The 25992-nt window shown below is 38.8% G+C and overlaps 1 protein-coding gene across 9 annotated transcripts; it reads right to left on the minus strand.

Moving 5' to 3' along the window:
* Window positions 1–1492: 1492 nt before the first annotated feature.
* Window positions 1493–24225, minus strand: CLK4 (CDC like kinase 4). Of its 9 annotated transcripts, XM_036313375.1 has the most exons (15): window positions 24103–24132; window positions 23927–24003; window positions 19898–20058; window positions 19061–19127; window positions 15037–15259; window positions 13861–13951; window positions 13384–13450; window positions 10103–10219; window positions 9846–10012; window positions 9339–9433; window positions 8966–9095; window positions 6426–6508; window positions 2679–2758; window positions 1947–2037; window positions 1493–1858 (listed from the first exon to the last, which is right to left on the minus strand). In XM_036313375.1, exons 3-15 carry the CDS (start codon window positions 20019–20021, stop codon window positions 1718–1720), a joined length of 1476 nt encoding a protein of 491 aa, XP_036169268.1. In that variant the 5' UTR covers window positions 20022–20058; window positions 23927–24003; window positions 24103–24132; the 3' UTR covers window positions 1493–1717. The 9 variants fall into 9 exon arrangements, with proteins under 9 accessions (XP_036169268.1, XP_036169267.1, XP_036169269.1 ...); XM_036313374.1 differs by lacking the exon at window positions 23927–24003 and having other exon boundaries at window positions 24103–24225; XM_036313376.1 differs by lacking the exons at window positions 19061–19127; window positions 23927–24003 and adding an exon at window positions 16377–16434 and having other exon boundaries at window positions 24056–24184.
* Window positions 24226–25992: the final 1767 nt, after the last annotated feature.

The following is a 25992-nucleotide window of genomic DNA, read 5'->3' on the forward strand; positions in this document are numbered from 1 at the left end:
TTTTTCTTTCTTCCTATATGCCAAGATCAGCTACTCTGAGAAAATGAGTTTCTGATGGAGGCTGTGAACATTAATTTTGGAACTTGAAGCACTGAGCAAGCCTAGATAGTACAAGCAGCTTAGCTAGCACAGGGGCACTGGTAGAATGACAATGAAGGGGGAAACAAAGGATGGCAGGCATCTATTGATCCCTGCATCAACACTGCTACATTCAAGAAAGATCTTTTCATTACATCTAATGTTCCTTTAAGAAAAACCTTATCACATATAATACAATGCAACTATTCAGTGCATCTACATTCATTATATGGAGATGGCATCAGAGGCCTAAACATAATTTATGGAGTGATTTCGTAGTAAAATTTATTTCAGCTTTCTTAAATGCCTAGTCAACTTTAAGAACATAGCCTTATTATACTGGCAAATGCCCCCTGTGAATAATGTAGGGAACCAAGCCCTGTTTCAATATTTGTCATACAAGAAAATTCCATGCATTTTGTATAAAATATATGAACAGGTGAAACTCCAATCTCTGTGTAACACACTTACAAAATGGGGATACTTTTAACAAAAAACAACCTGCATCTCAACAATCAATTATAAATTCTACAACAAAAAATATTTCTATCTGGCAGATTGAACAGAACCAATAGTTTTTGTTTTACTAAATTAAGTAACGTTTACCATGTAGTTTTAATGTGGAAACAGGTAATAGTAAGAAAAAATACCTATAGTCAAATAAAAAGTTCACCATGTTAAACCACCAATCAGGGTCTAGAAATTTCTGCATTTCTTCTCCAAATGTTTTCCAACCAAATAATTCCTTTTCTCTAGTAGAGATCAACACAACTATATATTGCTTAATAATAACCTCAATTCTCATAGGCTGAGGTTTAAATATTTACCTCATTTGATAAGGAAACAGATGTGAGACATTTTCAAGACTCCTCAAGATTTGGCATTAAAAACTAGCACCTCAGTCATTAGAATTCCGGTTTCTATGTTTGTGACTCACTAAATAGCTACTGGAAAACAGGACTTTCAAGCTGACTTCCTAGTTAAGATTTTAATCTTAGAGGAAGTATGTATGTGGTTTTTTTTTAAAAACCTATCATAATAGACAAACTGGATGGTTTAATACTACTAACATCTCCCACGGAGACAAAACACAATACTTACAATAAAATGCCAAGAATAAACATTTCCTATGGTTTCTGATTTCCAATACCTGGCTACATAGAGTAATTAATACTTATTACTTGTTGAACAATACAGGAAAAACTTAAATATAAGAAAAGTTCCGAATTCGAGGTAAAGAATATTCATTCATTAAGAATAAAGTAGTCAAGATTTCCTTTTACTCAAAAAAAAAAAACCAAAAAAACACAACACACACACAAAACAAAACTTTAAAAGCCTGCCTCCATGTAGAAAAGATAAGATCAATCACATTTATCACTGGACACAAAAGATAGTCAAAGGTCTTTAAAAATGTTAATCTCAAAAAGAAAAATTAACTTTTATATTTCATTCACTATCAAGACCATACTTGCTTAACAAGATAATTATACTATTGATACAAAACATAGTGTATTTACACTTAACTGTACAAAATAATTTAATGCTTACAAAAATATTAGAATGTTTAGAGTTGACAGACACAGTCTTAAGTAATCTCTGCTAGAGAAGTATACAGTTAAGACCACTGATTTCCTTTTCATTTGTTTTTTAATAAGTCAAAAAAGGGATGCTGCAATGCTTCATCTAAGGTAATTCTTTTCACTGGATCATACTCTAACATTCTTCGAACCAGGTCAAACAGTTTCTCGTGTTCTTCATCATGACAAAGCATAAATTCCTGTGGGGGGAAAAATGTTTTTATTTTAGAAAGGTATTTAAAAATAGCTGAAACATTTTTTAAACTTTTAAATCATTTTTTCTTTTACCTTTAATGGTTTGCAGCGTCTCCTAACGTATCTACCAGCAGAACTATGTTCATCCCAATCTAGCTGGTTATGGTGAAAATACTTGCGTTTTCTATAGGAAGAAATCTGGATTAGTAAAAATAACAAAAGACCCCCATGTTTACCCTGCCTACACCAGAACAGATGAAAGTATAAGCATCTCAAGGTATATATTTCTTAAAATCTTAACAATAATTATGTATCAGACAGCTCATAGAATACTTCCGTAATCTTGTACACAGAGAACACCACCAGCTTTAAAAACAGAAGCCTCTGGATCCATTCTTATAAATTCTGATTTCCGTATTGAAGTGGGGCTGGAAATCTTTGAAGAACTCCATGGATGACTTCTGAGGTGCAGCTGTGTTTGACACTCACTATAGTGCCTTGTGTAAGGACATATAGCTGACTTAGCACCAGTATAGAATTCTAACAGATTGCTATGACTCCAAAATCAGGCTCTTTTTACTACTCTACTTATTGTTTGTATATAAAGTTAGGAAAACAATTATGCAGAGGTAATCTCCAGTGTCAAAACCACCACTTTGTTTACTAGATCACAGGTAAATACTGTCATTACTTTTTAAAAACTTTATGAAAACTTCAAAATATGCAATCCTTGGAAAAAGCAATAATCGTGAAGTTGAGTTTTTCTGTAGTTTGAATATAGGCTATTGCATGTACTCAACAAAGGTCTTTAATCTTAAAGCATACCTTGTTTTCTGAATCATGTGTGTTGGTATAGGTCCTAATATTCTTTCCATCATTGCCAGGTGCTCTTTACTGTCATGAGTCTGAAAAACGTACGGGAAAAAATTTAGCATTTTTCATTTCTGTGTATACACAAGAAAGAAAACCATAAGAAAATAGTACTGACATAAAAGGACTAAATTAGAGTTTATACAATTTACATTACACTCTCCTTCAAATAGGGAACAATACCAAAAGAGATGTATTATCTGGTGCAAACCAAAAAAAACAGTCTTTCTGAAATGAACCTGTATGGCTCTGTATTGCAGAGAGGCATAATTTGTTTAAAGTAAATTGATCAGTTTTCTTATTTATTTGTATCTCCTGCACTGCTTTTAACTGAGGAATTACTGGGGAACATTATCAAAAAATACTGTGTCCTTAATTTAAGCAGTTGCTTAACCAAAATTAACCTCCATTACCCAATGAATAGCAACATATTAATAACACTTACTAATACTAGGCAATAAAAATACAGTCCCAATAATTCTCACAACAATCCTGAGCTGGTATATGGGAATATGAATTTCAAAGAGGTAAACATACTAGCTCAAAGTCACAGAGCTCAGAAATGAGGAAAGTTGAGCTATGAACCCAAGTCAAAACTCATTCTTAAACTATACATTAGCAGAGCTCTTACTGAAGTAGTACAGAGAAAAATGTCAGTTAAAATGTGATGTTTCTAGAGCAGAAATTGGCAAACTTTTCCTGTAACAGACCACATAGTACATATTTTAGGTGTGGATTGTCACAATTGCATATTCTTTTTTGTGTTTTAAAGAAGGCATCAGGCAGGATATAGTTTGCCAACCCTTGTTCTGAAAGCAGAGGTGGTGTGTAATGCTTTTTTAAAATCTATCAACTGTTGTGCCTGGCACACTGCTTTCAAAACATTAAGTACTTAATTTAAGACAGGAATAAACATAATAGCTCCACATTTTAATGAAGTTCCTTAGTTGAAGACTATGTTGTAGGGTGAAATCGAATATAAACCTTATCTCAAACCAATGTTAATAATCTGCATTTCAGAGAACCCCAAACAAAAGGAATCCAAAGAGGACCACACCAAGACACATCATAATTAAAGTGCCAAGAGCAAAAGACAAAGAGAGACTCTTAAAAGCAGCAAGAGAAAGAAAGTCAGTTACTACAAGGGAGTACCCATACGACTGTCAGCTGATTTCTCAACAGAAACTCCGCAGGCCAGAGGGAGTGGCAAGAAATATTCAAAGTGATGAATGCCAAGAACCTACAACCAAGATTACTTTATTCAGCAAAGCTATCATTCAGAATAGAAGGTCAGATAAAGAGCTTCACAGATAAGAAAAAGCTAAAGGAGTTCATCACCACCAAACCAGTATTATATGAAATGCTGAAAGGTATCCTTTAAGAAGAGGAAGAAGAAGAAAAAGGTAAAGATACAAATTATGAACAACAAATACACATCTATCAACAAGTGAATCTAAAAATCAAGTGAATACATAATCTGATGAACAGAATGAACTGGTGATTCTAATAGAATCAGGGGCATAGAAAGGGAGTGGACTGACTATTCTTGGGGGGGGGGGAAAGGGGTGTGGGGGATGAGGGAAGAGACTGGACAAAAATCGTGCACCCATGAATGAGGACAGTGGGTGGGGAGTAAGGGCGGAGGGTAGGGTGGGAACTGGGTGGAGGGGAGTTGTGGGGGAAAAAAAGAGGAATGAATGTAATAATCTGAATAAAGATTTAATTAAAAAAAAATAATCTGCACTTCACTTAAGACCTCTGTAATTTAAATTACAAACTCATTACGACAGCATGTATTCTGCTTAACTTTTTCTTGACCCTATCATTTATTACCATAAAACCAGACACGACTGCCTTGAGCCAACCAATAACCGTGATTCTAGATATCAAACTTGTCTATAAACTCAGAGTAATTTTAACAGTATCTCTATGGATTAAACAGAAGCAGTGAGCACAAACACCCTGCAATAGCTACCCAAGTCTAAACTCATCATAGCTTCTCCTCACCCCATTTGATGTAACTTCAACCTTATTATGAGCCAGAATCTCGTGAACTCCCTTCCCCTCCCCATAACCACAAAACAGAACGCCCTAATACCCTGACCACATCACAACTTAAACAAGTAAAAGTTTTCATAAAAGGGACACATTATCCCTCCTGGGCTTTTTTGGTAGTAATCTCCAAATAAAGGCCAAATGGCAACCTCATAAAATCATTTTCATTTTAAACCAGTCTACATTTGTAAATCACTAATCAGTGGTTCTCAACCTGTGGGTCGCGACCATCGGAAAACACATATAGCATATCAAGACATTTACATTACGATTCATAACAGTAGCAAAATTACAATTATGAAGTAGCAACGAAAATAATTTTATTGTTGGGCATCACCACAACATGAGGAACTGTATTAAAGGGTCGCAGCATTAGGAAGGTTGAGAATCACTGCTACTTCTAAGATAAAACAAATACCTTTTTATGGAGAATAAATCCATTATGAATCAATCAGTCCTTGCCTACTATCACAATTTTTCTATTTATCCAAGACTGATGCACCATTTATTCTTCCCTCACAAAAATATGTTCCTTTAAACCAGTACCCATTTAAGATACTATTTCTTTGCCTGGCCAGTGTGCCTCAGTGGTTGAGTGTCAACCCATGAACCAGGAGGTCACAGTTTGATTCCCGATCAGGCCACATGCCCGGGTTGTGGGCCCAATCCTCAGCAGGGGGTGTGGAGGCAACAGATCAATGATTCTTTCTCATCACTGATGTTTCTATCTCTCTCCCTCCCTCCCTGTTTAAAAACATTTAAAAAAATAATAAAAAAGATACTATTTCTTTTCCTGACATGACCCTCACACTCTAGTTTTCTGACAAACTCCTACGCTTCCTCTAACAACGGCTTGAACTCCCTACTCCTTTAGTGATGCCTTCTCTAAGAAAATTTAACTGTTCCCTTTTCCTGGATCCAACTATACTTTCTACATTGATCCATTACAGCAAATACCACATTATACTGTTAAGTTTCCTCATGTCTCTCTCTTGTATGATTTCCTAGAATAGATATTGTCTTTTATCTTTATGAAGCCAAGAGTGTAACAGATGCTTAATAAAATACAACTATTGTTCCGGAATTCTTTTATATAAAAAAGTGCCTTGTTGCCTGGCATGGCTCAGTGGTTGAGCGCTGACCTATGAACCAGGAGGTCATAGTTTAATTCCCAATCAGGGCACATGCCCAGGTTTTAAGCTTGATTCCCAGTGTGGGTTGTGCAGGAGGCAGCCGATCAATGATTCTCTCTCATCATTGTTGTTTCTCTCTCCCTCTCTCCCTCTCCCTTTCTGTCTGAAATCAATCAATATATATATTTTTTAAGAAAAAATAAAGCCATAGGTTAGTCAATGCAACCAGAACTGAATTAAAACTGGCCACAGTAGCACTAATATAAATTTATGATTATCTGTAACAAAAAATGGAAACATAAGACAGTATGAACATCTGTTAAAAATTCCAATAATATGTAAAATGAACTGACCATTCACTAAGAGTAGTTTTTCATTCAACTATGGTTTTAGAGAAGGATAACCATTTTGCATATATAAGTTTTAATCTTAAGAATGGCACTATGGCAACTTTTCACATGGAAGCCAAATTTTATGTGCCTTTAAAACTTAACAATATTTATTAAATACATACCTGAAAGACCGTGAAACCAAGGTAATATTCAATAAGAATGCAACCTATGCTCCAAACATCACAAGGCTGAGACCAACCTAAAGCTATTTAAAAACAAAAACAAAAACTTTATTATGTAATAATTTTTAATTGCCAATTTACTAGATCCTTCTGCAGATGAGTACTCTATATAGCTCCTTTGGGAGAATATGACAGTAAGTTCAGGGTTTATATTTTGAGTTTTATTTTTTAATCCTCACCCGAAGACATGTTTTTATTGATTTTAGAGAGATGGAAGGTGGGGTGAGGAGGGGGAAAGGGAGGGAGGGAGAAACATCGATGTGAGCGTTATCAATCACTTGCCTCCCATACGCCACCTGACAGGGCTCGAAGCCAGAACCTGGGTATGTGCCCTTGCCAGGAACTGAACCCATGATCCTTCAGTGCACGGAACAACATTCCAAACAACTGAACCACAATGGCCAAGGCTACATTTTAAATTTTATATCAAATGTTATTCTGTATGTTCTTAGTCCTCCATATCCTGATATCAAATTATAGCATTTAACCCAGAGGAAGGGCATTTAATATATATGAGAGGGACTAGAAAATATTTCCCAAGTATAACTACCAATTTGTGGAAATATTCCATAATCTCTGAATTGCTTGTGCAATGGGAGTACTATTACACCAGTTCATGGTTGTTCCAGGAAATTTTACATTTTATTAATGCAAATATAATTCGATATTCATCCTCAGAATATAATTATTAAGCCCTTATCAATTATCATAAGCTTGATGCCCGAGTTTACTTCTTCCATTAAAGAAATAATATAGTTTGACATAAATGATATACGAATCATAATGAATATTATATGCAGTTTCACGTATAATCAGGATTATATATATCAAGTCATTTAAAGTTCACACAGAGAGGGACCTATATATGTACTTTCAAGCTGTCTATACATGACCACATATACTTTCTCCTTCAGGATTCTCAAATGGCAATACTATTTTGGAAAGAAAATACTCAAACTTCTTGTCTATATTGAATTGGAAAGGAGATGAAAAGAATAAGCCATACAGATATTTTAATCCGTTAAAAATCAAATAATTAGTAAACAATAATGTATAAATAAAACCTACTTTAAAAGACATTTCAAGTACTTTTAGTAACATCACTGAATTTAAAGGTAAAGGGAGAGAAATAATACATTCAAGGGCCTTGACTATGATTTAATCATTTTTGTTAACCCTGACAATGCTTATCACTTGGGAATAATGGATAATGGAGCATGATTTCTACTTATATGCCCATACAACATCTGCAAATAACAGAGCTTGGACTTAAGATGAAAGTTTTTTACCCCAGGTGACTGTAACTGCAGCACACTGCTCTAAATCATCCCATTCTGATGTGTCAGTTCTCATACTCTTTGGAATTCTACAACATTCTCTTTCACTAATCTCTCTCAAATTTATTACCAAACACCCCAAACCTGAGATTAACTGACCTCAATTGTGGCACCTGACTACATCTTCCTCTCCTACCTAATTCTGCCTTAAGCCTCAGGATAAACACTCCACAAACACATAGAGGACCCTTCTAATCTCCCAATGGGGTCTTTTTTGTCAAGGTCAGTAATACAATTTCGAATTTATACAAACTATCCCTATCCTGGCCACACTTGGAACGTCATTATTACTGAAAACTACTATATTTTATCCAAGCTAGGAGGCCATTAAGTGTAAGACACACCACTGTTGTACATACCAATAACAAAGAAATGTCAATTGTTTTGCGTCCTCCCCACATTTTAATGTGGGGAAAATTCTGAATTTAAGTTGATAAAAGCCAGGAATTTACCCCCTTCTGAGCTCTAAAAAATATTTTACTATCTAACCGCAGTTGGACCTTACTTATGGCCAAGTTATAAACTTATTTCATTTAAGTAACTCCCCAAAGCACCTGATCTGAACTTTCCCCACTATCTCCAAGCCCCCAAACACATCGCTGAATTCCCAGCTCTATTAGCATAACCTGGTCTCTAACTTTTCCATTTTGATGCATACTCCCTTACTGAATTCCATTACTTTAAACCGGCTCCTTAACTCATTTTATTTTCCAGCCTTTATCATGTGCAAAGGCTTTCCAAGAAGCTCTCTTTTATGCTAGCTTTCTTTTCCTCTTGACTTTCCTTCACCCTACATTTAGATGTCTGCTAACCAAATTAGCATTTTTACCAGCACCATGCTTTGATGAAACAAAAATAGATATATCACTTCAAAATCACATTGCTGTGATGTACTTAGCCAATACAGCCTGTCCTTATAATCTCAGAGGATTACCTTGCTCAAAAATAACCACCACCTGAAGTGTCTTCACACATGGTATCATATTTTTCCCACTTAGGAAAAATATTTACAGTAATTCCGATTCTTTTTATGAAAATAGCAAAGCATTTCCTGTATAGTGCATCACCCCACCCCCTGGCAAAGCTTAAAGAACAAAAACCTCTTCTTCAATTACAGTATCAGGAAGTCTGGTGTCTACTAACCCAAAATGACCTCTGGAGCTCTGTAATGCCGTGTAGATACCAAAGTACTATGATGTTCATCATCGTATGTTGCACTTCCAAAGTCAACAACTTTGATATCTGTGTTTTTCAGTGTGCGTTCATCACGTTTCTAGAGAGAGACAGTTGAGTAAACATGAAGATCAATAAAGACATGAAATCTTTTATAGCACTATACAAAAGGCTTGCATTATCTTTTTGGAATTTCAACATAGCCCCATGAGAAAGGCGAAGAAAGATATGTTTTTCGGGTTAATATAAGAATAAGCCTCAGAAGTGAAATTCCTCATCCAATGATCAACAAGCTAAATTGTTTTTACAAGAACCACTAAAATTAAAACAAGTTTTAACTTACCATTTTAGAATTATATTTGACTACATAGTCAGACTTCACAAATAAAATATTTTCAGGCTTCAGATCTGTATGAGTTAACTTATTATGATGCAAAACTACAAGAGAATAAAAATACATTATTAGTTTCACTTACAAATTTAATCTGTATCGGGGAGAAAAAAGAATTAGTGGATGCAGGGGTCAAGAAGGGTTTTATCTTAACAATACGCAGTTTTAGTGACTGCTTGTGTAACAAAAACTTTAAAATTCTGATGTTTAGCCCTAGCCAGTTTGGCTCAGTGGATAGAGTGTCGGCCTGCGGACTGATGGGTCCCAGGTTCAATTCCAGTCAAGGGCACATGCCCGGGTTGCAGGCTCAATCCCCAGTAGGGGGCATGCAGGAGGCAGCCGATCAATGATTCTCATCATTGATGTTTCTATCTCTCTTTCCCTCTCCCTTCCTCTCTGAAATCAATAAAAATATTTTTAAAAAATTCTGATGTTTAAGGATTTATCAAGTATACTTACAATTTATTGATTGGCAGATCTGATAAGCCATCTGCCTGATGTGGTCAATTTGAAATGGTAGAAAGCTATTTTCTTTAATGAAATCATAGGTACTAAGTCCCAGCAATTCAAATACAATACAAACATGACCATGGTGATCAAACCATTCTAGCATCTGGACGCATCGGCTAAAATAGATTAAAATAAAAATAATTCAGTTCACAGAATTCTGATTATTTTATATAACATGATGGATCATACTTCACGTTTATACTTACAAAACACTGTTGGGGTCAGTAGTATTTAAATGCTCCAATACTTGGATTTCTGAACGAGCTGCTTCACGGTATCGACCTACATTTTTAACGATTTTCACTGCTACATGTATGCCATCCCTTAAAAAAAAAAAAAGTTAAGATGAAAATGGTAAATGTAGAGAAGCAGGATGAAAACATGCTGCCTCTAAAGCATAATCTTATTAAGTATCACTTACTCTAATACTATTTTTCTAAAATATAATACCAGATTCCATAAAACATCTTTTTATACAAACATTAATGAAACAATAAACCTCAAATAGAATATGCTACTGCTCAAATCATCTTCTCATTACTAGGCTTGACACACTCTGTGCCAGATAATGTACAGGTATGTGTTAATGATGAAAAAGGCAGGACTTGTCCATGTGTACCCAATAGCCCAAAGGAAAAGAGATATGACCAACTTATGGTAAGGTTAGAAGTGCTTGGTATGAGGTACAATGGAGTAGAGGAGGTAGAGCCAAACCACTGGGGGTTAAGGGAGCTTAGACTTCTTCAGAGAAGAGGTGATATATCCCTGAACCTGTTTGTCAGAATTAGTAGGGAAACGGAACATTTGGCCAAACAGACACCATCAATGAACCATGAAGTCAAGAATATGTTCAGCACATTCACTAGTACTAACAGGCTGAATTAGCTATAGTACAGAGCAGTGAGATTCAAATTGGGGCACCTGTAACTTCTTAAGTAGAGTCAGGAGTGATGTGAGGAAATGGATTTCCAAATCTTCCACTTTCTTTTGTTCTCTTTTCTAAGTCTGATCATCCAGATGATGAGCCAGAACTCAAGCTCTACTAATTTACAAGAGAAAGGAAAACCCCATGTGCCCTAATTAGATCAAGATATGTGCCTTAGACTATAAAAAAACCTTTGAGGCACACTTTTCTATTGTCTAGGCACAAACCTTTTCCCAAGTTTGGTGGTTTCCAATTCACTGCTTTCCACAAAGTCCCAATGACGTTGTGGGCTGATAAATCATTAAAATTTATTATTATTATTTTAAATATATTTTTTATTGATTTCAGAGAGGAAGGGAGAGGGAAAGAGAGATAGAAACATCAATGATGAGGTGGAATCATTGATCAGCTGCCTGCTGCACACCCCTATTGGGGATCGAGCCTGCAACCCGGGCATGAGCCCTTAACTGGAATCGAACCTGGGACACTTCAGTCCGCAGGCCGACCGACGGTCTATCCATTGAGTGAAACCGGCTAAGGGCTAATAAATCATTAAACATTATTTTGGCACATATCTCAACTTTAAATACTATTGATTAAATTATGTTGGTTAGATAAGAGTCTTGTAGTCTCAAAAATTTTTAAAAAGACATTAAGAGGACAGTTGATAAAATCTGAATGAACTCTGTAGATCAGCTGGCAAAATTTGAAAATATAATATATAAAGGAAATACTGTAAAATGTTCACATTTGGGGATTGTGGATGAAGCATATAGTCTGAAGATATTTTAAAATATTTAAAAATTTCAATTCATGTTCAGATTTTTATTGCCAAGAAGATAGGGTGATAATAAAAAATATTTAGAATAATGTTCTGTGTGTAAAGTGGAAAGAAAATAAGTTCAAGGATAAAACATTTCCAGGGGCTAAAGAAGGGTCTGTTCATGGATGGTGGTAGGTAGGTATCAAGTTGTTACAGCATTTAGATTCCCTCAAAGTCATTTAAAGAGATAATTTTAGGGGTCAATTTAGAAACATGCAGTTTCACTAAATTATCTTAAGAAGTTCACTTACAAAAACGATTGCAAACCATAGAACAGAGGTCCTGAAGGACAATGTTAACACATTTCATACCGCTCAGGAGTTTTCTCGTGTTTCACGCGCCATCTGTTAAGGACCGCTCACGAGTGTTCTCGTTTTTCATACCCATGGAAAAAGGAGCAAATCTAGATACTTATGTAAATTTTGTTTGGTCTCTCTTCATAGAGGAAAATGTTTTATGCAGTACCATACGTTAAAAAAGTACTAGGAACTTTAATTGTTTTTGTAAATAAAAATGTTATAATTATTGAAAAACAACACCTAAAGTGCATTATGATGATTTAAATAACGTGCAGTTTGCCCAAAAACATGCGGTCCCTGGCGTATGTCTTAGAGATTTCTATGCGGTACACAATGTGTTAAAATGAGGCAGAGAGGGGCAAATCACATTCCGTAGGCTTTAATATAATCAATCAATCTATCTATCTCTATATCAAACCCTAATATGCAAATAGACCAAATGGTGGAACAACCGAACAACCGGTCGCTATGATGTGCGCTGACCACCAGGGGTCGCATGTGGAACATGGTGGGTGTCAGCCATGGCAGGATGGTGGAGCAGGTGAGCGGGGTCGCCAGACCAAGGCAGGACGGCTGGTTGCTGTCATTGGGGCGAGCCTCTGGCAGCTATTGAAAATTCTTTGCTCTTGCGCACTGCGGTCCCACCCTGCGCTCACGCCTGCTGCGGGCGCCAGCTCCCTCGGTGCCATCATCGGGTATGAGTGGCAGCTGCAGGCCCCGATCGCCCTTCAGGGCTTCTCTACCTCCCCCTGCTCCTGAGGGGCAATTGGAGCCGGCAGCCGCCTCTTGCACTCGCTGCTGGCCCACTTGCACCCTATGCTGGTGCTGGCCCCAATTGCTCCGCGCTTTTAGCCAGTGTGAGTGGGGCTGGTGACGTCAGCCTGTGGGAGCAGTGGCGGTGGGAGCAGGCCTGCTGGTAGACAGGAGACTGGGGCTGCAGCGGGAGGGGCCAGATGGGGGTGCAGAGGATGGGCTCCTGTGCCCACTGCAGCCTCACGGGCCACAGTTCCTTTCAAGGTGCAAATATTCGTGCACTGGGCCCCTAGTGTCTTTATAGTTTAAGAAGTTAACTCTAACATGAAAACTTTGGGAATAAAGGTTTTTGAACCAAAATGAGACATGCTTTATTATCTCTGCAATTCAAAAGTAAAGTAAAGCACTCTGAATTTCTTACACAGCACTAAGGGCCTAAGTTCTGGGAAACTCTCTTCACCTGAACATGCACTTTAATATCAATAAACTCCATCTCATAGAATTTGTAAGCATTCCTGATCAAAATTCACACTCATGGTAAGTAAATCATGCACATAGTTCAAGAAATTTTGAATATTTATACGTTAAGAAAACATGTGGCTATCACTTAAAACATCACTTCATCATTATGGATCCTTCCTCACCAAAAGTATCAGAATGCGCAAGAAAGAAAAAAACCAAACTTACATGCCATGATCAATGCATTCTACAACTTTGCCAAAGGCCCCTTCACCCAAAGTGTCCACGATTTCATCTAAAGTGAGGGGGAAGAAAGAGTTAGTATAAGAACCTGAGTACTAATCATCTAGTTATTTAAACAATGAATGCTTAAGTGTGGAATACTTTCAAATGATTCTCTATCAAAGCATAACTAAGGTTTCAGCACTCAAATTATTTTATTTTCAGCTGCTACAAAGACAATTAAATAGAGCTATCTTTCTTGATCTAATCTCAAATTTCACTGATTATTTTGGAGCTTTAGAGTAGAAATATTTAAATACTATAGAAAAGAAATACAAAATAACAAACAAACCCACCAAGAAAAAAAAAACCACCAAAAAACAAAGAAGCAATGAAGAATTCTTTAGCCCCCCGCTGACAATCTATTCTTAAAAAGATTATTCTGTCTGCAAAGTTTAAAAAGTGTTGAAAAATATTCTATACATCTTGCTCTTAGAACGTCTCCACTTTGACAGATCAGGTGACCCTCCTCATCATCCTCTATACTCCTGGATCTTTTCCTTCGGTGGCTCTTCTGGAACGGCAAGTGGGCAGCACCAAGATCGTCCAGCCAATCAATATATCAGAGTGAATTCAGGGCAGAATACGCAATTCATTTCATTCAGCGGGGAGATATTCAGGCATTCAGATAAGCACCAGGCCACGAACAGTTGGCAGGAGCAATTTCAAATTCAGTCCCCAGAAATTCACAGGGCACAGTTTATGTTACAGAAGAAAAACATGGCAAGGAACAGATTTTCAGATAAGATACTTAAAGTGGCAATAGAAAAAAACAACACAATTGTCTCTTTAAAATACTGATTTAATTGAAGTCTGAAATTAAAGAATGCAATGTCATGTTCTATTAATCTCTTGCTATAAAATAGCATATGCTGCGAGTTGAAATGTCTAGTTTGTCAGAAAAATGTTTTAAAATGTCCAAGATTAGTTGAAATTATTTAGCAATATATTCAAATATACATAACTAAAATAAAAGGGAAAAATAATGGCTGGTTAATTTCAATGTTCAATCTAATCAAAGCTAGTTTTACTGAAGAAAAGTTGGAGAGGAAAACAGTATTTCAAAGATTACTGATCAAACAACTTGAAGTGTTAAAAAAAAAAAAGGGCAGGTTTTTAAAAATACATTTCCCATTCAGCACCTATATGCAGAACTTCAATGGAACTAGCTGCAGACAATAATGCAGTGTGCTATGGGATGATAATATACAGGGCATTTAGGCATTCACCTGTGCAACTTTCCATATTTGCTTCTAAGTATCAGAAGAGGGATTTCTTTTAAAGTAAAAAAAAAAATTCAAAATGAAAGATGGGGGTTCATTATTTCATAAAATTATATTATAAAACATAAAAACAATATTTTTAGTATTAAAATCAACAAACTTGTGATGTGGTCTATGGGAAATGAAATGATTAATACGGGCAAATGAGGACTAACTAATAAATACAGATTAGTTATGAGCATTTGGAAGTTTCCTTTAAGGATTCAAGTAATATAAACAGAATATACAATATAATTCAAGTATTAAACTTATTGGCTCATTAAGAACTTTATACACAAATAAATATCCACCCCAATTAAAACAAAATCACTCATACCGAATGTGATTGATGACTTGAACAGTGTCTATTATGCTTCCTTTTAGGACTGCTTCTCCTGCTCCGGACTGAAGATTTACTGCAGTGAATTCGGTAACTGCTTTCAACATCTCTGTGATAATGCCTAGGAACGTATCTTTCGCAGTACTCATTTCTGTATTCATCAATGTATCTCCTGTCCCGATAATCTCTCTCATTCAAGGATCTTGCTTCTAAATAATGACTGCAAACACATTAGAAGGTTTCAAATTATTCTCTTCATTCTAGAGTAATGTAGTTCAAACAAAACATTTTCTCAAGAATTCCTGGTTTAAACAGCTAACTCAATAAAAGAAAAAAATTCAAATTGATGAATTAGAATTTATACTTATCATAAAACTTAAGAAATAATTTTACTTTAACCAATAAACAAATGGGTTCCTATTTCTCTATTATATAGACTGCTGTTAAGCACCTCATATCAAGGAACAAAGCTTGAGCCAAATCATTCCATTATGTTCAGTGTTTACTTGATAAATGTCTCTTTGCCTTCTGGAGAAAGTTAAAACCAAAAATTTACAATACTGCATCAGATTTATGACATACGCATCTGCAACTAAGCTTTTTTTCCTCACACAGCCACACACCATTGGGGGCAGGCAACACAAGATTCCTTTCTCTTTTAATGTGATTTTTAAATATCTCTGGCACACAGAGAATTCTTTCATAAAAGGTGGTATATTAGATCTAGAAGGAATCCTAAATGTACTGCAGCCCTTTCATTTTACAAATGATAAGACCCCTAGAAGAAAATGATTTGCAAGGATTGCAGAACACATTCTAACTGATTAAATGGACGAATTTTACCACACACATCACCTATCCCATGTCCTTTCCTTTTTGTATTTCTAACTTCCTGTCATTCCTTTGAAAAATAGACAAAAGTAGCTTTTAAAGATTGCTTCATGTGCCAAAGACATCTAGAGTATATCCCCTTCAAATGAGAAAGGGATCTTGTAATTGCTTGCCTAGAATTACAAGAGACCCACCACCCTACTCCCTTTGCATTTCTAATATCCTATTATGTCTGCTTGTAGTAAAACACACAAGAATACTATATAGAAAACAGCTTCATTTAGTGCCACAGTGGTTAACTTCTGAATCTACAGATCCCTTTGAAAATCCGAAAGATCTGGGCCCTATTTCACCAAGAAATGCACCAATGAATAAACAAAACTTGGTAAGGAATTTCAGAGATCATAGACCTCAGCAAGTCAATGTATCCCAGTTAAGTAGCCTTGATAAGATGGAAAGAAAAGGACATAGATTCAATTGGCCCAGTTTCCCGCCCCCCTCTCTACCTGGGTTGAGTGTCCTCTTCAACAGAGTGCGAAGCTTCAAGAGGATGCACATGGAGCACTGAGGGAGAGAGGGGACACCTGCCCAGTCAGACAAATCAGCTAAAATAATCCTGACAAGCAACGGAGTGACAGATGTTGACTAGGTTGCCCTCACCAACCCCTCTACTTTCCCCAGAATATGCTGTTACTCTTTTCTCAGGGGGCTGGTTTAGGCAGAAATAAAGAGAGGCATCTCTAAAATTGCTACCCAACAGAACTGGCATCACATACAGGCTACGGAGATGCAGAAGCCCCCTTTTCCCTTTCCCCAAAGTCTTAAGTTTTCCCCATTGGAAAAACAAATCAGGATATTAAGGTAAGGCTGTGGGTCTAGGTCAGGGCTCTAATCAGTTGGCTTGGGTCTATCACAGAGAGATCTCACTAGAATTTACTATTCTCTTAAAGGCATCCTTCCTATAAAAGTCCAAAATCTTCCTATCAGAAAAAAACACCAATAATCTTTAACTGGAATAATACATGAAATTAGAGCTGCTCATAATCCATGAACAATCTATAGAATAACAAACATGAGGTGAAGTAATACCATGAGGATAAACTAAAAAGATGAGGACCTCTTTAATCTGTAACAACCAAGGCTTAGAGAGTATATAAACAAAGTGTATAGAATTATAGAGGCCCTGCGGAGTGAACAGGATGAAAAGATTTAATTTCTAAAAATGTTCACTAAATGCCCACTGTAGTCCTTCAAAATAGCCAAGACTAATGAGGCTATTGACATTTGTTTGCATTTGCACAGGTCCTATAGAAGATAATATATACATAAGCCCTGCCAACAAATGGACTGTTTGTGATTACTCACATAAAAATAAAGCACAACAATGCAAGAAATACTGAAAGGTTGCATATGAGTGCTGAGGGTCATAGAAGGGAAAGCACTCAAACTTCTGAAAATGGTCAGGGAAGACTTCATGATAAAGGAAGAGCTACATCTTAAAGGGAAGTCAGGGTCTGGACAAAGTGGAAAGTAGAAATGACATGGGAAAGAATGGGATATTACCATTTTATACATTCATAGAGCACTTCTAGCCACAATGGCTTAGAGAGGTGGGTTTGTCTATGCATTACTCGGAAAAAGTAGACAATTCAAGCAAGAGCAATTTTCACACAGGGAAACATAGGCAATTAAAATTCAGGGGTCCTCAAACTACGGCCCGCGGGCCACATGCAAATACAAATATTGTATTTGTTCCCGTTTTGTTTTTTACTTCAAAATAAGGTATGTGCAGTGTGCATAGGAATTTGTTCCTAGTTTTTTTTTAAACTATAGTCCGGCCCTCCAACGGTCTGAGGGACAGTGAATTGGCCCCCTGTTTAAAAAGTTTGAGGACCCCTGAATTAAATAAACTGGGAAGAGACCATCCAACATCTTGCATGCCAGGCTAAGGACTTTAAAATTTAAGGTTTATCAAAGGGTGGTTGGTTATCAGCAATATAAAATAATGGAATTATTAAAAATGAAGATCACTGGGCCCCAGGGTCAGTCTCAATCTAAATCTTGTAATATTCATTTTAAACATAACTCCAAGATGATTTTATTCACACTAAAGTTTGAGAATCATTGATATTGTGTTAGAAAGACATTAAAGGATTTTTACCACAATATATAAAGGTGGTATTTACAACAGCCACTTCACTCTTCCTAATACACTGTGCATAACTGACTGATTTAAATTTGTAGAAAGGGATACCAATTGACAGGCTACTGCCAAAAGACAAATTAGAAAGAAAAGCCACTTTGCAATACATAAAAAAAGTAAAATAATTGACATACAATAAGTTTTCATAAATCATTAAGAAAAATACGTTTTAGTAGAAAAATATGCTAAGAATACAAAAAATAATGTTCAAGTAGTCAATAAATATGACAGTGGACAAATTCACTAGAAATTAACAAAAATCACACAGAACTCCATTTTTGGCATTTAAAATAGCCAAAAGTGGTGAGGGAAAGGAATATAAGTTGGTATAAAATTTTAAGAAAAAGACATAAATATGCAGCAAGAGTTTATACCCTTTAACTTGAAAATGTCCCTTAGAATCTATTTTCAGAAAATAATCAGAGGCATGATTTGTATATATATTTTAAGAACAAGTAATTAGAAACAATTTATATCCAAACAATGGCAAGTTACCTTCTTTATACTTTTCTGCATTTTTAAAAGATTTTATAAAACACACTCTTTTAAAAATATTAATCTTCAAAAAGACTATTAAAATATTCTAGATTATGGAGAGCAATCACCACCAGACCTCTCCAATGCCAAAGTCGAAGAAGCTACTGGCCTGGTGGTTAATTGGATTTAGTATCATGTTTCCATAGTTAATTATGAACATGAATGAAGTTTATCACTGAAATCACGACGTAAACAATGTATAGTAAACCTGAGTGATTAGTATTATTATGATGTTAAGCCTTACAGAGTATTTTGTATTTCATTAATAATAGGATATAGTTACTTTTCTATTATACATTAATTAGCTCAGGTCATTAAAATCCTATCAGAAGCTACCCCCTTCCTCCCAAATAACAGTATAAGTGTGAATGATCAGCCTGCACTACCATCAAGTTCGCTGTTCTACAGAACAAGTCTGTTTTAGGACGGAGAAGGAAAAAAATTACATACTGTTTTTTAAAGTAACCCCAGCTGGCTAATTTAGAAAGCAATCTGGTAAACAGTCCCAATGGAACATCTGCACAAAACAAGGAGAAAACATAGGACCAACAAAACAAATGAGAAAAGAAAATTAATGGAAGACAGGATGATAGAAACTCTACTCACCTAGCCTTTTTTAAACTTTTAAGAACTTTAAAATTCCTTAAATTTTCTATTATCTCCAAATTTTACACCAGTAATAATACACTAAAACAAAACACGTTATTAGAAATTTTTATTGAGACCCTTTACTAAATTACTGGCTGCTACCTGTACAAAGGAATGGTTTTTATAATAACCACACTTCTAAAACCCCCAAATATATCCACTACTGGCCTTCTCTACAAAAATAACCTGTTAAACACAGTCTAAGCGACAAATCCGCTATGTACTTTAACATACCCAAATAGCATATGCTGTTTTTTTCATCTGGAGTTATAGTCTCCCTGTCCCGCATCCATTGAACATTAAAGGAGCACCCTAACATACATATCTCCCTCATATATACAAGTTTAAGGCACTGAGTGTCCTATTATCAGTATTAACTTGTTGTGTCTTACCCTACATTACTGGCAGCCTGAACTGAATTGTTCCCACCATTCCCAGAGAGACATACACCGATATAAGGGTAGGAAAACTGTTTTTCATAGTTTTAGCCTCAGCACATATAGTGTCTAGCATATAATAGGCATTCAATAATTTGTGAATATTTGATTGAATTATAAAATAATTGACAGATGAAAACTACATAAGTTAATAATAAATCACTAAAACTATTAATGTTAAAATGCTACTAGTTCAATTTACCAATCAGATTCTTTAAACTGGTGATGTGGTTCACAATGTCTGTTCTCTTGTGTACTACTGTGGGATCTCCTCTTCCGTTTGTGGCTTCCACTGTAGCTTTCATGGCTCCAGCGCTCTCTACCATCCCAATGAGGGCAGTGAGTTCTTTTGGAATGCCGCATCTGTTAACGGAAACAAGTGAGTTGTGGAGATTATATAGGATTGTTTAGCAAATAAAATAATATACATTAATGTTATCCTATCTAATAAAAGAGAAACATGGTAATTGGCGTACGACCGCTACCCTTTCCATTGGCTAATCAGCGAGATATGCAAATTAACTGCCAGCCAAGATGGCGGCTGGCAGCCAGGCAGCTTGAAACTAACATGAGGCTTGCTTGCTTCAGTGACTGAGGTAACCAACGTTCCCCGCCTGCTTTGCCGGCCTCTGAGCCTGCAGTTTAAGAAACATTGTAACAAATATAGAAGCTAAACAAAACCCCAGAAACCTGCTTTCAGCGAGCCCAGGATCTCAGAGCTGGAGTTATACAGTGTTTCGATTATAGAACCGAAACAAACCAGATACCTTCTTTCAGCAGCAGAAGCCTCAGAGCTAGAGCCAGAGCTAAAGCTGGCCCAGAATAAAAGAAAAAAAGAAAAAAAGGAGCAGTTGGGAGCTTCAGTCGGCCTGAAAACAACCCTCATCCCCTCACCCAGGCTGGCCAGACACCCCAGTGGGGACCCGCACCCTGAAGGGTGTATGACCAGCTGCAAACAGCCATCATACCCTCACCCAGGCTGGCCAGGCACCCCAGTGGGGACCCCCACCCTGATCCAGGACACCCTTCAGGGCAAACCAGCCAGCCCCACCCATGCACCAGGCCTCTATCCTATATAGTAAAAGGGTAATATGCCTCCCGGCACCGGGATCAGCGTGACAGGGGGCAGCGCCCAAACCCCCTGATCGCCCTGGGGCTCTGTGTGTGAAAGGGGGCGGGGCCACAACCTCCCTATCCGCCCTGCTCTGTTTCGTGACAGGGGAAGGTGCCCCAACCCCCTGATCAGCCCTGCTCTGTGCCTGATAGGGGGGAGCTCCCCAACCCCCTGATCGCCCTGCGGCTCTGTGTGTGACAGGGTGCGGCACCTCAACCCCCTGATCAGCCCTGCTCTGAGTGTGACAGGGTGCGGCACCCCAACTCCCCTCTTCCCCCCACGGGCCCTGCTCTGTGTGTGATGGAGTAGAGCCATAACCTCCCCATTGGCCCTGCCCTGAGTGTGACAGTGGCGGCGCCCCAACCCCCTGATCGGCCCTGCTCTGTGGGTGATAGAGGGAGGCGCCCCACCCCCTGATCTGCCCTGCCCTGAGTGTGACAGGGAGCGGTGCCCCAACTCCCCTATCGGCCCTACTCTGTGAGTGACCGGGGGAGCTCCTCAACCCCCTGATTGGCCCTGCTCTGTGCGTGACACAGGGCAGCGCCGCAACCTCCCCATCAACCCTGCCTTGAGTGTGACAGGGCAGTGCCCCAACCTCCCAATCGGCCCTACCCTGAGCGTGACTGAGGGTGGCATCGCAACCTCCCAATCTGCCCTGCTCTATGCATGACAGGGGAAGGCGCCCCAACTCCCCAATCGGCCCTGCTCTGAGCCCGACCAGGGGCTGTACCTAGGGATTGGGCCTGCCCTCTGCCACCAGGGAGCAGGCCTAAGCCAGCAGGTCATTATCTCCCGAGGGGTCCCAGGCTGGGCTGGGGGACCCCCCCCCCCCCCCCCCCCCGAGTGCACAAATTTTTGTGCACCGGGCCTCTAGTTTATATACAAATACCCAGAACATGGGGTCATACGGGCACTAAAATCTTTTGTAGGCAGTTTCCCAAGGCATGGGGTACTATTCCACTGGCATGTCAGATGATTTTAAGTGTGATGAAGGACTTTACACTTAGGACAGATCTAGCACTAAATAATGAATCACACTGTGAGACCTTAATGGATTTTCTTTCAATTCTTCTGGATAAAAATTCTCAGCTTGGTGCTTGTCTTCAACAAACACTTCCTAATATTTAAAAAATATAAAAAGAACCAAGGTTCAGGCTTCGAGCCTTCAACAGTATCTAGCCAGAAACGAGTAACTTTTTTTGGTTTTATTTGTACCATTACCTTATTAAAGTAAATCAGTACCAATCTGCTAATTAAGTTACTGATATGATTCCTTTTAAATATGGACTAATAAAAAGGGAAATACTATTACAAGTGTCATGCAGCTTTGGCAAAATTCTGCAATACAAATAGCTTCAGTCAGAGAAACACTTAGGGATACTAAATAAAGATAAGTGTTAAAAAGTATAGAGCCACAGCCCTAGCTGGTTTGGCTCAGTGGTTTAGAGTCAGCTTGCGGACTCTCTATCAAGGGCACATGTACCTTGGTTGCAGGCTCACTCTTTGTCTCTCATCTCTTCCTTCCACTCCCCCTCCTCCCCCCCCAAAATCAATGGAAACAATATCCATTGAGGAGTAACGAGAGAGAGAGAGAGAGAGAGAGAGAGAGAGAGAGAGAGAGAGAGAGAGAGAGAGAAAGTATAGAGCCATCAATGAAGCTTATTTTTAATTTTGATTTTTTTACAGAGAGGAAGGAAGCGGGATGGAGAATCAGAAACATGGATCAGTTGCCTCCTGCACACCTCCTACTGGGGATGTGCTGGCAACCAAGGCACATGCCCTTGACTGGAATCGAACCTGGGACCCTTCAGTCTGCAGGCCAATGCTTCATCCACTGAGCCAAACCGGTTTGAAGCTTCTTTTTCTCAAACATGCAAGAGTTCCTCTCTCTAAATCTTTTGACCCTTCAATTATCAAAATTGTATTTTAACCACATTAGAAACTCTTTAAAACAGAGGTGGTTAAGCGCTCTTAAATGACATCAAGCAAAATTACAACATGCGATTGACATAGTCATTATTATGACCGCCCATTATTATGCAATCGTTGCAAAACTTATGTGTTTGCTTTAATTTTTTCCCATCCACTATCAGTCTGCCACAACCAGCTCACCTCGAACGAGGCACACTTCTCAAATAACCAAAGTTATCAATATGCAAATATTAAAATTCAAATAAGCATCTTAGGAAAACCAAATATTTTTATTTCTCTAAACAAGCTCACTACTTTAAATTTAGTTCTACTGTTAGGAAGTGTCCCTCTCTTCCCCACCCCCGCTAACGTTCAGAAATATCTTCTCAGGTTAAGAGAAGAATCCTGGACTCACACTCTGTGGATAAAGCTCCTCCTGAGTACACACAAAAAAGAAAGATTACCTAGAATTATTAAACGACCTCTAATTAATATAGAATCCTAAGTGCTAGGATCACAAGATATTGTTCAAGTAAAACGCCAAGTGTCAGGAATGCAGATCTGCAGCAACAATCGTATGCTCCACCGAAAAACGGTGCCGCACGAAGGACAAACCTCTGCACATTTCTACCCTCACAAGCACCAGCTAAACAAACACCGGGACGTGGACTCGCAGTTCCTCGGTCGCCCGGCCCCCACGGCCAGCCTTTGGCACCGTATCAGACAGGAACTAATGTTACACCCTGGAAAACCAGGGTCCCGAAGGCTTGAGCTCCGACAACACAAACCCGAAAGGCGGCTTCCCCAGGGTCTCCCGACCTGCCTTCCGCCTCCCCGGCGGAGCCGAGCCTCCCGGGCCGCGAGGCGAGCAGCCAGGCCCCCCGGGAGGAGTCAGTGGCAGAACCGCGGTCTTTCCGCCCAGGACATTAAATCTACCATAACACCTACGCACCCTTCGATTTTAATTTTTTTAAAAATATATTTTTATTGATTTTAGAGAGAAAGGAAGAGGGAGAGATAAAAACATCCACGAGGAGAGAGAATCACGGATTGGCTGCCTCCTGCAAGTCCCCCACTGGGGATCGAGCCCACAACCCGGGCATGTGCCCTTGACCGGAATCGAACCTGGGACCCTTCAGTTCGCAGGCCGACACTTTACCCATTGAGCCAAACCGGCCAGGGCGCACCCTTCGATTTTAAACCAACCGGCAGAGTTGTGTCCGAAGGAACCCCAGGCGCCGAGGCCCCAACCCGGTCGTTTCTCCGACACCTGACTTCGACCCCTAAAAAGAATGGGATGCCACTCAGCCCAGCACATCCCACCCGAAACTTTACCTCTGCTAAAGCCAAAGGCCCTTTGCCGAGCAATGAAGCCAACCCACCGTCTTAACTCTCCAGCCTCTGCGCCAAAAACCTTGCAAAATGGCGGCAGCGCCGTCTTCCTAAAATCCCCAGGCGGCCTTCAGCTCCACCTCCGCCACGCAATCGCGCCTGCGTGACAAAGCCTCGCGCGCTCCCGCCCCGCCCTGAAAGGGGCGGGGATACGTGTGACGTCATGGGCGCCCCGGGCCCTTCACACTGCGGCTGCGCGGGCCAGGTCCTTCCCGCCCGAGCCCAGGTGAGACCCTCGCGACGCCTCAATATGTTTTTGTTCTGGGAGATCCCGGCTGCAACTTGGGAAGAAAAGTCTATTTCCTGCCCTAAGCCTGTGGCTTGCGTTTCCTCCTTTTGCGGGGAGGTTATCCTGAGTGCGGCATCTCTCGGCTGAGCCGGCCATGGCCCCGTTTCCTGCCCTCCCTCTCCAGTGGGCCAGCGCCAGCGCACTTTGGCCGCTGGCCCTCAGCCTAGCCCAGGACCTCAACCCCAGACGGAGTCCACAAACGTGCCCTGTGGTGGTGCTGGGGCCATTTCAGTGAACGTGATATTTGTCCAGCCCTTTTGGAGCTTCCAGTCTGAAAATGGATTGGGAGAAATAAAGAGGGTGACTCAGAAAACGAGCTCAGGGGTGCTCATCTTTTTAAAGGCCTGCGTTCTTTATCAGAATAACACAACAAAAAATGACGTTTCCGGACAGATGTGGAAGCTGGATGTTTGCCTAACAAAGTTCTTCCCATTGTCCCTGTGGGTCGATTTTATTTAACCAAGGCAGAGTGATGTCTGAGAGCTAGTGAGCATCCATTAAAGGGATTTACCTGGAATGTATTTTGCAGTTTTAAAAATCCACAGACATTTCCTATTGTGAGTGTGTAGTGTCAAATGTAAGAAACATACAAACCTGTAGAGAATTTTTGTGAGTTTATTTGAGACAAACTGACCACAATTGTCAGGAAGCAAAATCTCAACAGATTGAGAGAGTGCTCTGAGAAATGGCAGTTTTGCACCTTATTTTATGCATTATAACCAAAAGAGGAGGTGTACGTGGATTACCTGAAATCCACTGGTGGTAGATTAGGGAGTAGGGAAAAAAGGAAAGCAGGTGGGGGAGGGGAGGATTACTGGGATTGGATAAAAAGTGAAATGGTAGACGCATACTTCTTTTACACAGGTGGGTACAGGATAGTTATCAGTCAACAATTAACTCAATTAACAATGAGGGGATTTGTGGTCTCCTCCCTGGTCTGATGGTTGTGCCCAAAGGCTTCCAAAAAAAGTGATGTTATTTATAACATACCTTTGACATTCCAAAGGTATGTTATTAAAAAAAACACACTAGAATTCAATTGAACTTTTACTTTATAGAAAATGCAAGCCAGAAGAACAAGTTCATTGACTATACAATTGTAATGAAATATTCCAGAATGTTGAAAATGATTTAGGAAAATAAGTATTTTATTAACAAATGAAAAACAAAAATAAAACACAAAGGGGAAACTGTTGATGATTTAATGAAACCTGAAGAGAGATATGAAATAAAGAGTTCTGGTTGTATTGAGAGACATGCTAAAATGATAATTCATTTGGGGTCTTGGAATTGAGTGCTTTGAATAAGTCAAATGGGGTATATATTAATAATTGATGAGGTTAGGTAAGAAATATATGAGGGATCACTATTCTCTCTTTTCCTTTGTATATGTTTGGAAATTTCCATGGTTAAAAATAACCATGGAAACCAACAAAACCATGATTGTGGTCTCTGAAGTCTCTTCTTATCAAATAACCTCTTCTTTTTAGAGGTAATGATCTTGAGCAAATTACCTGGACACTCTTTGTCATAGTTTGGTTTACCTTTGAGAGGAATATTGTATTAATTTCTGCCTCTGGTGGTGTTGTCT

This window comes from Myotis myotis, unplaced genomic scaffold, assembly GCF_014108235.1.
Source record: "Myotis myotis isolate mMyoMyo1 unplaced genomic scaffold, mMyoMyo1.p scaffold_m19_p_6, whole genome shotgun sequence".
Classification (NCBI taxonomy): Eukaryota; Metazoa; Chordata; class Mammalia; order Chiroptera; family Vespertilionidae; genus Myotis; species Myotis myotis.

What these genes read in the sequence shown, in the direction of transcription:
- CLK4 (XM_036313374.1), bottom strand. Translation starts at nt 20,021, where the DNA reads ATGGTAGAGAGCGCTGGAGCCATGAAAGCTACAGTGGAAGCCACAAAC. An exon ending in AGACGTTCTAAGAGCAAGAT is followed by an intron (nt 13,451 to 13,860) that starts GTATAGAATATT and finishes CCCTCACTTTAG; the next exon opens with ATGAAATCGTGGACACTTTG. An exon ending in CACATGATTCAGAAAACAAG is followed by an intron (nt 2,038 to 2,678) that starts GTATGCTTTAAG and finishes TTCTTCCTATAG; the next exon opens with AAAACGCAAGTATTTTCACC.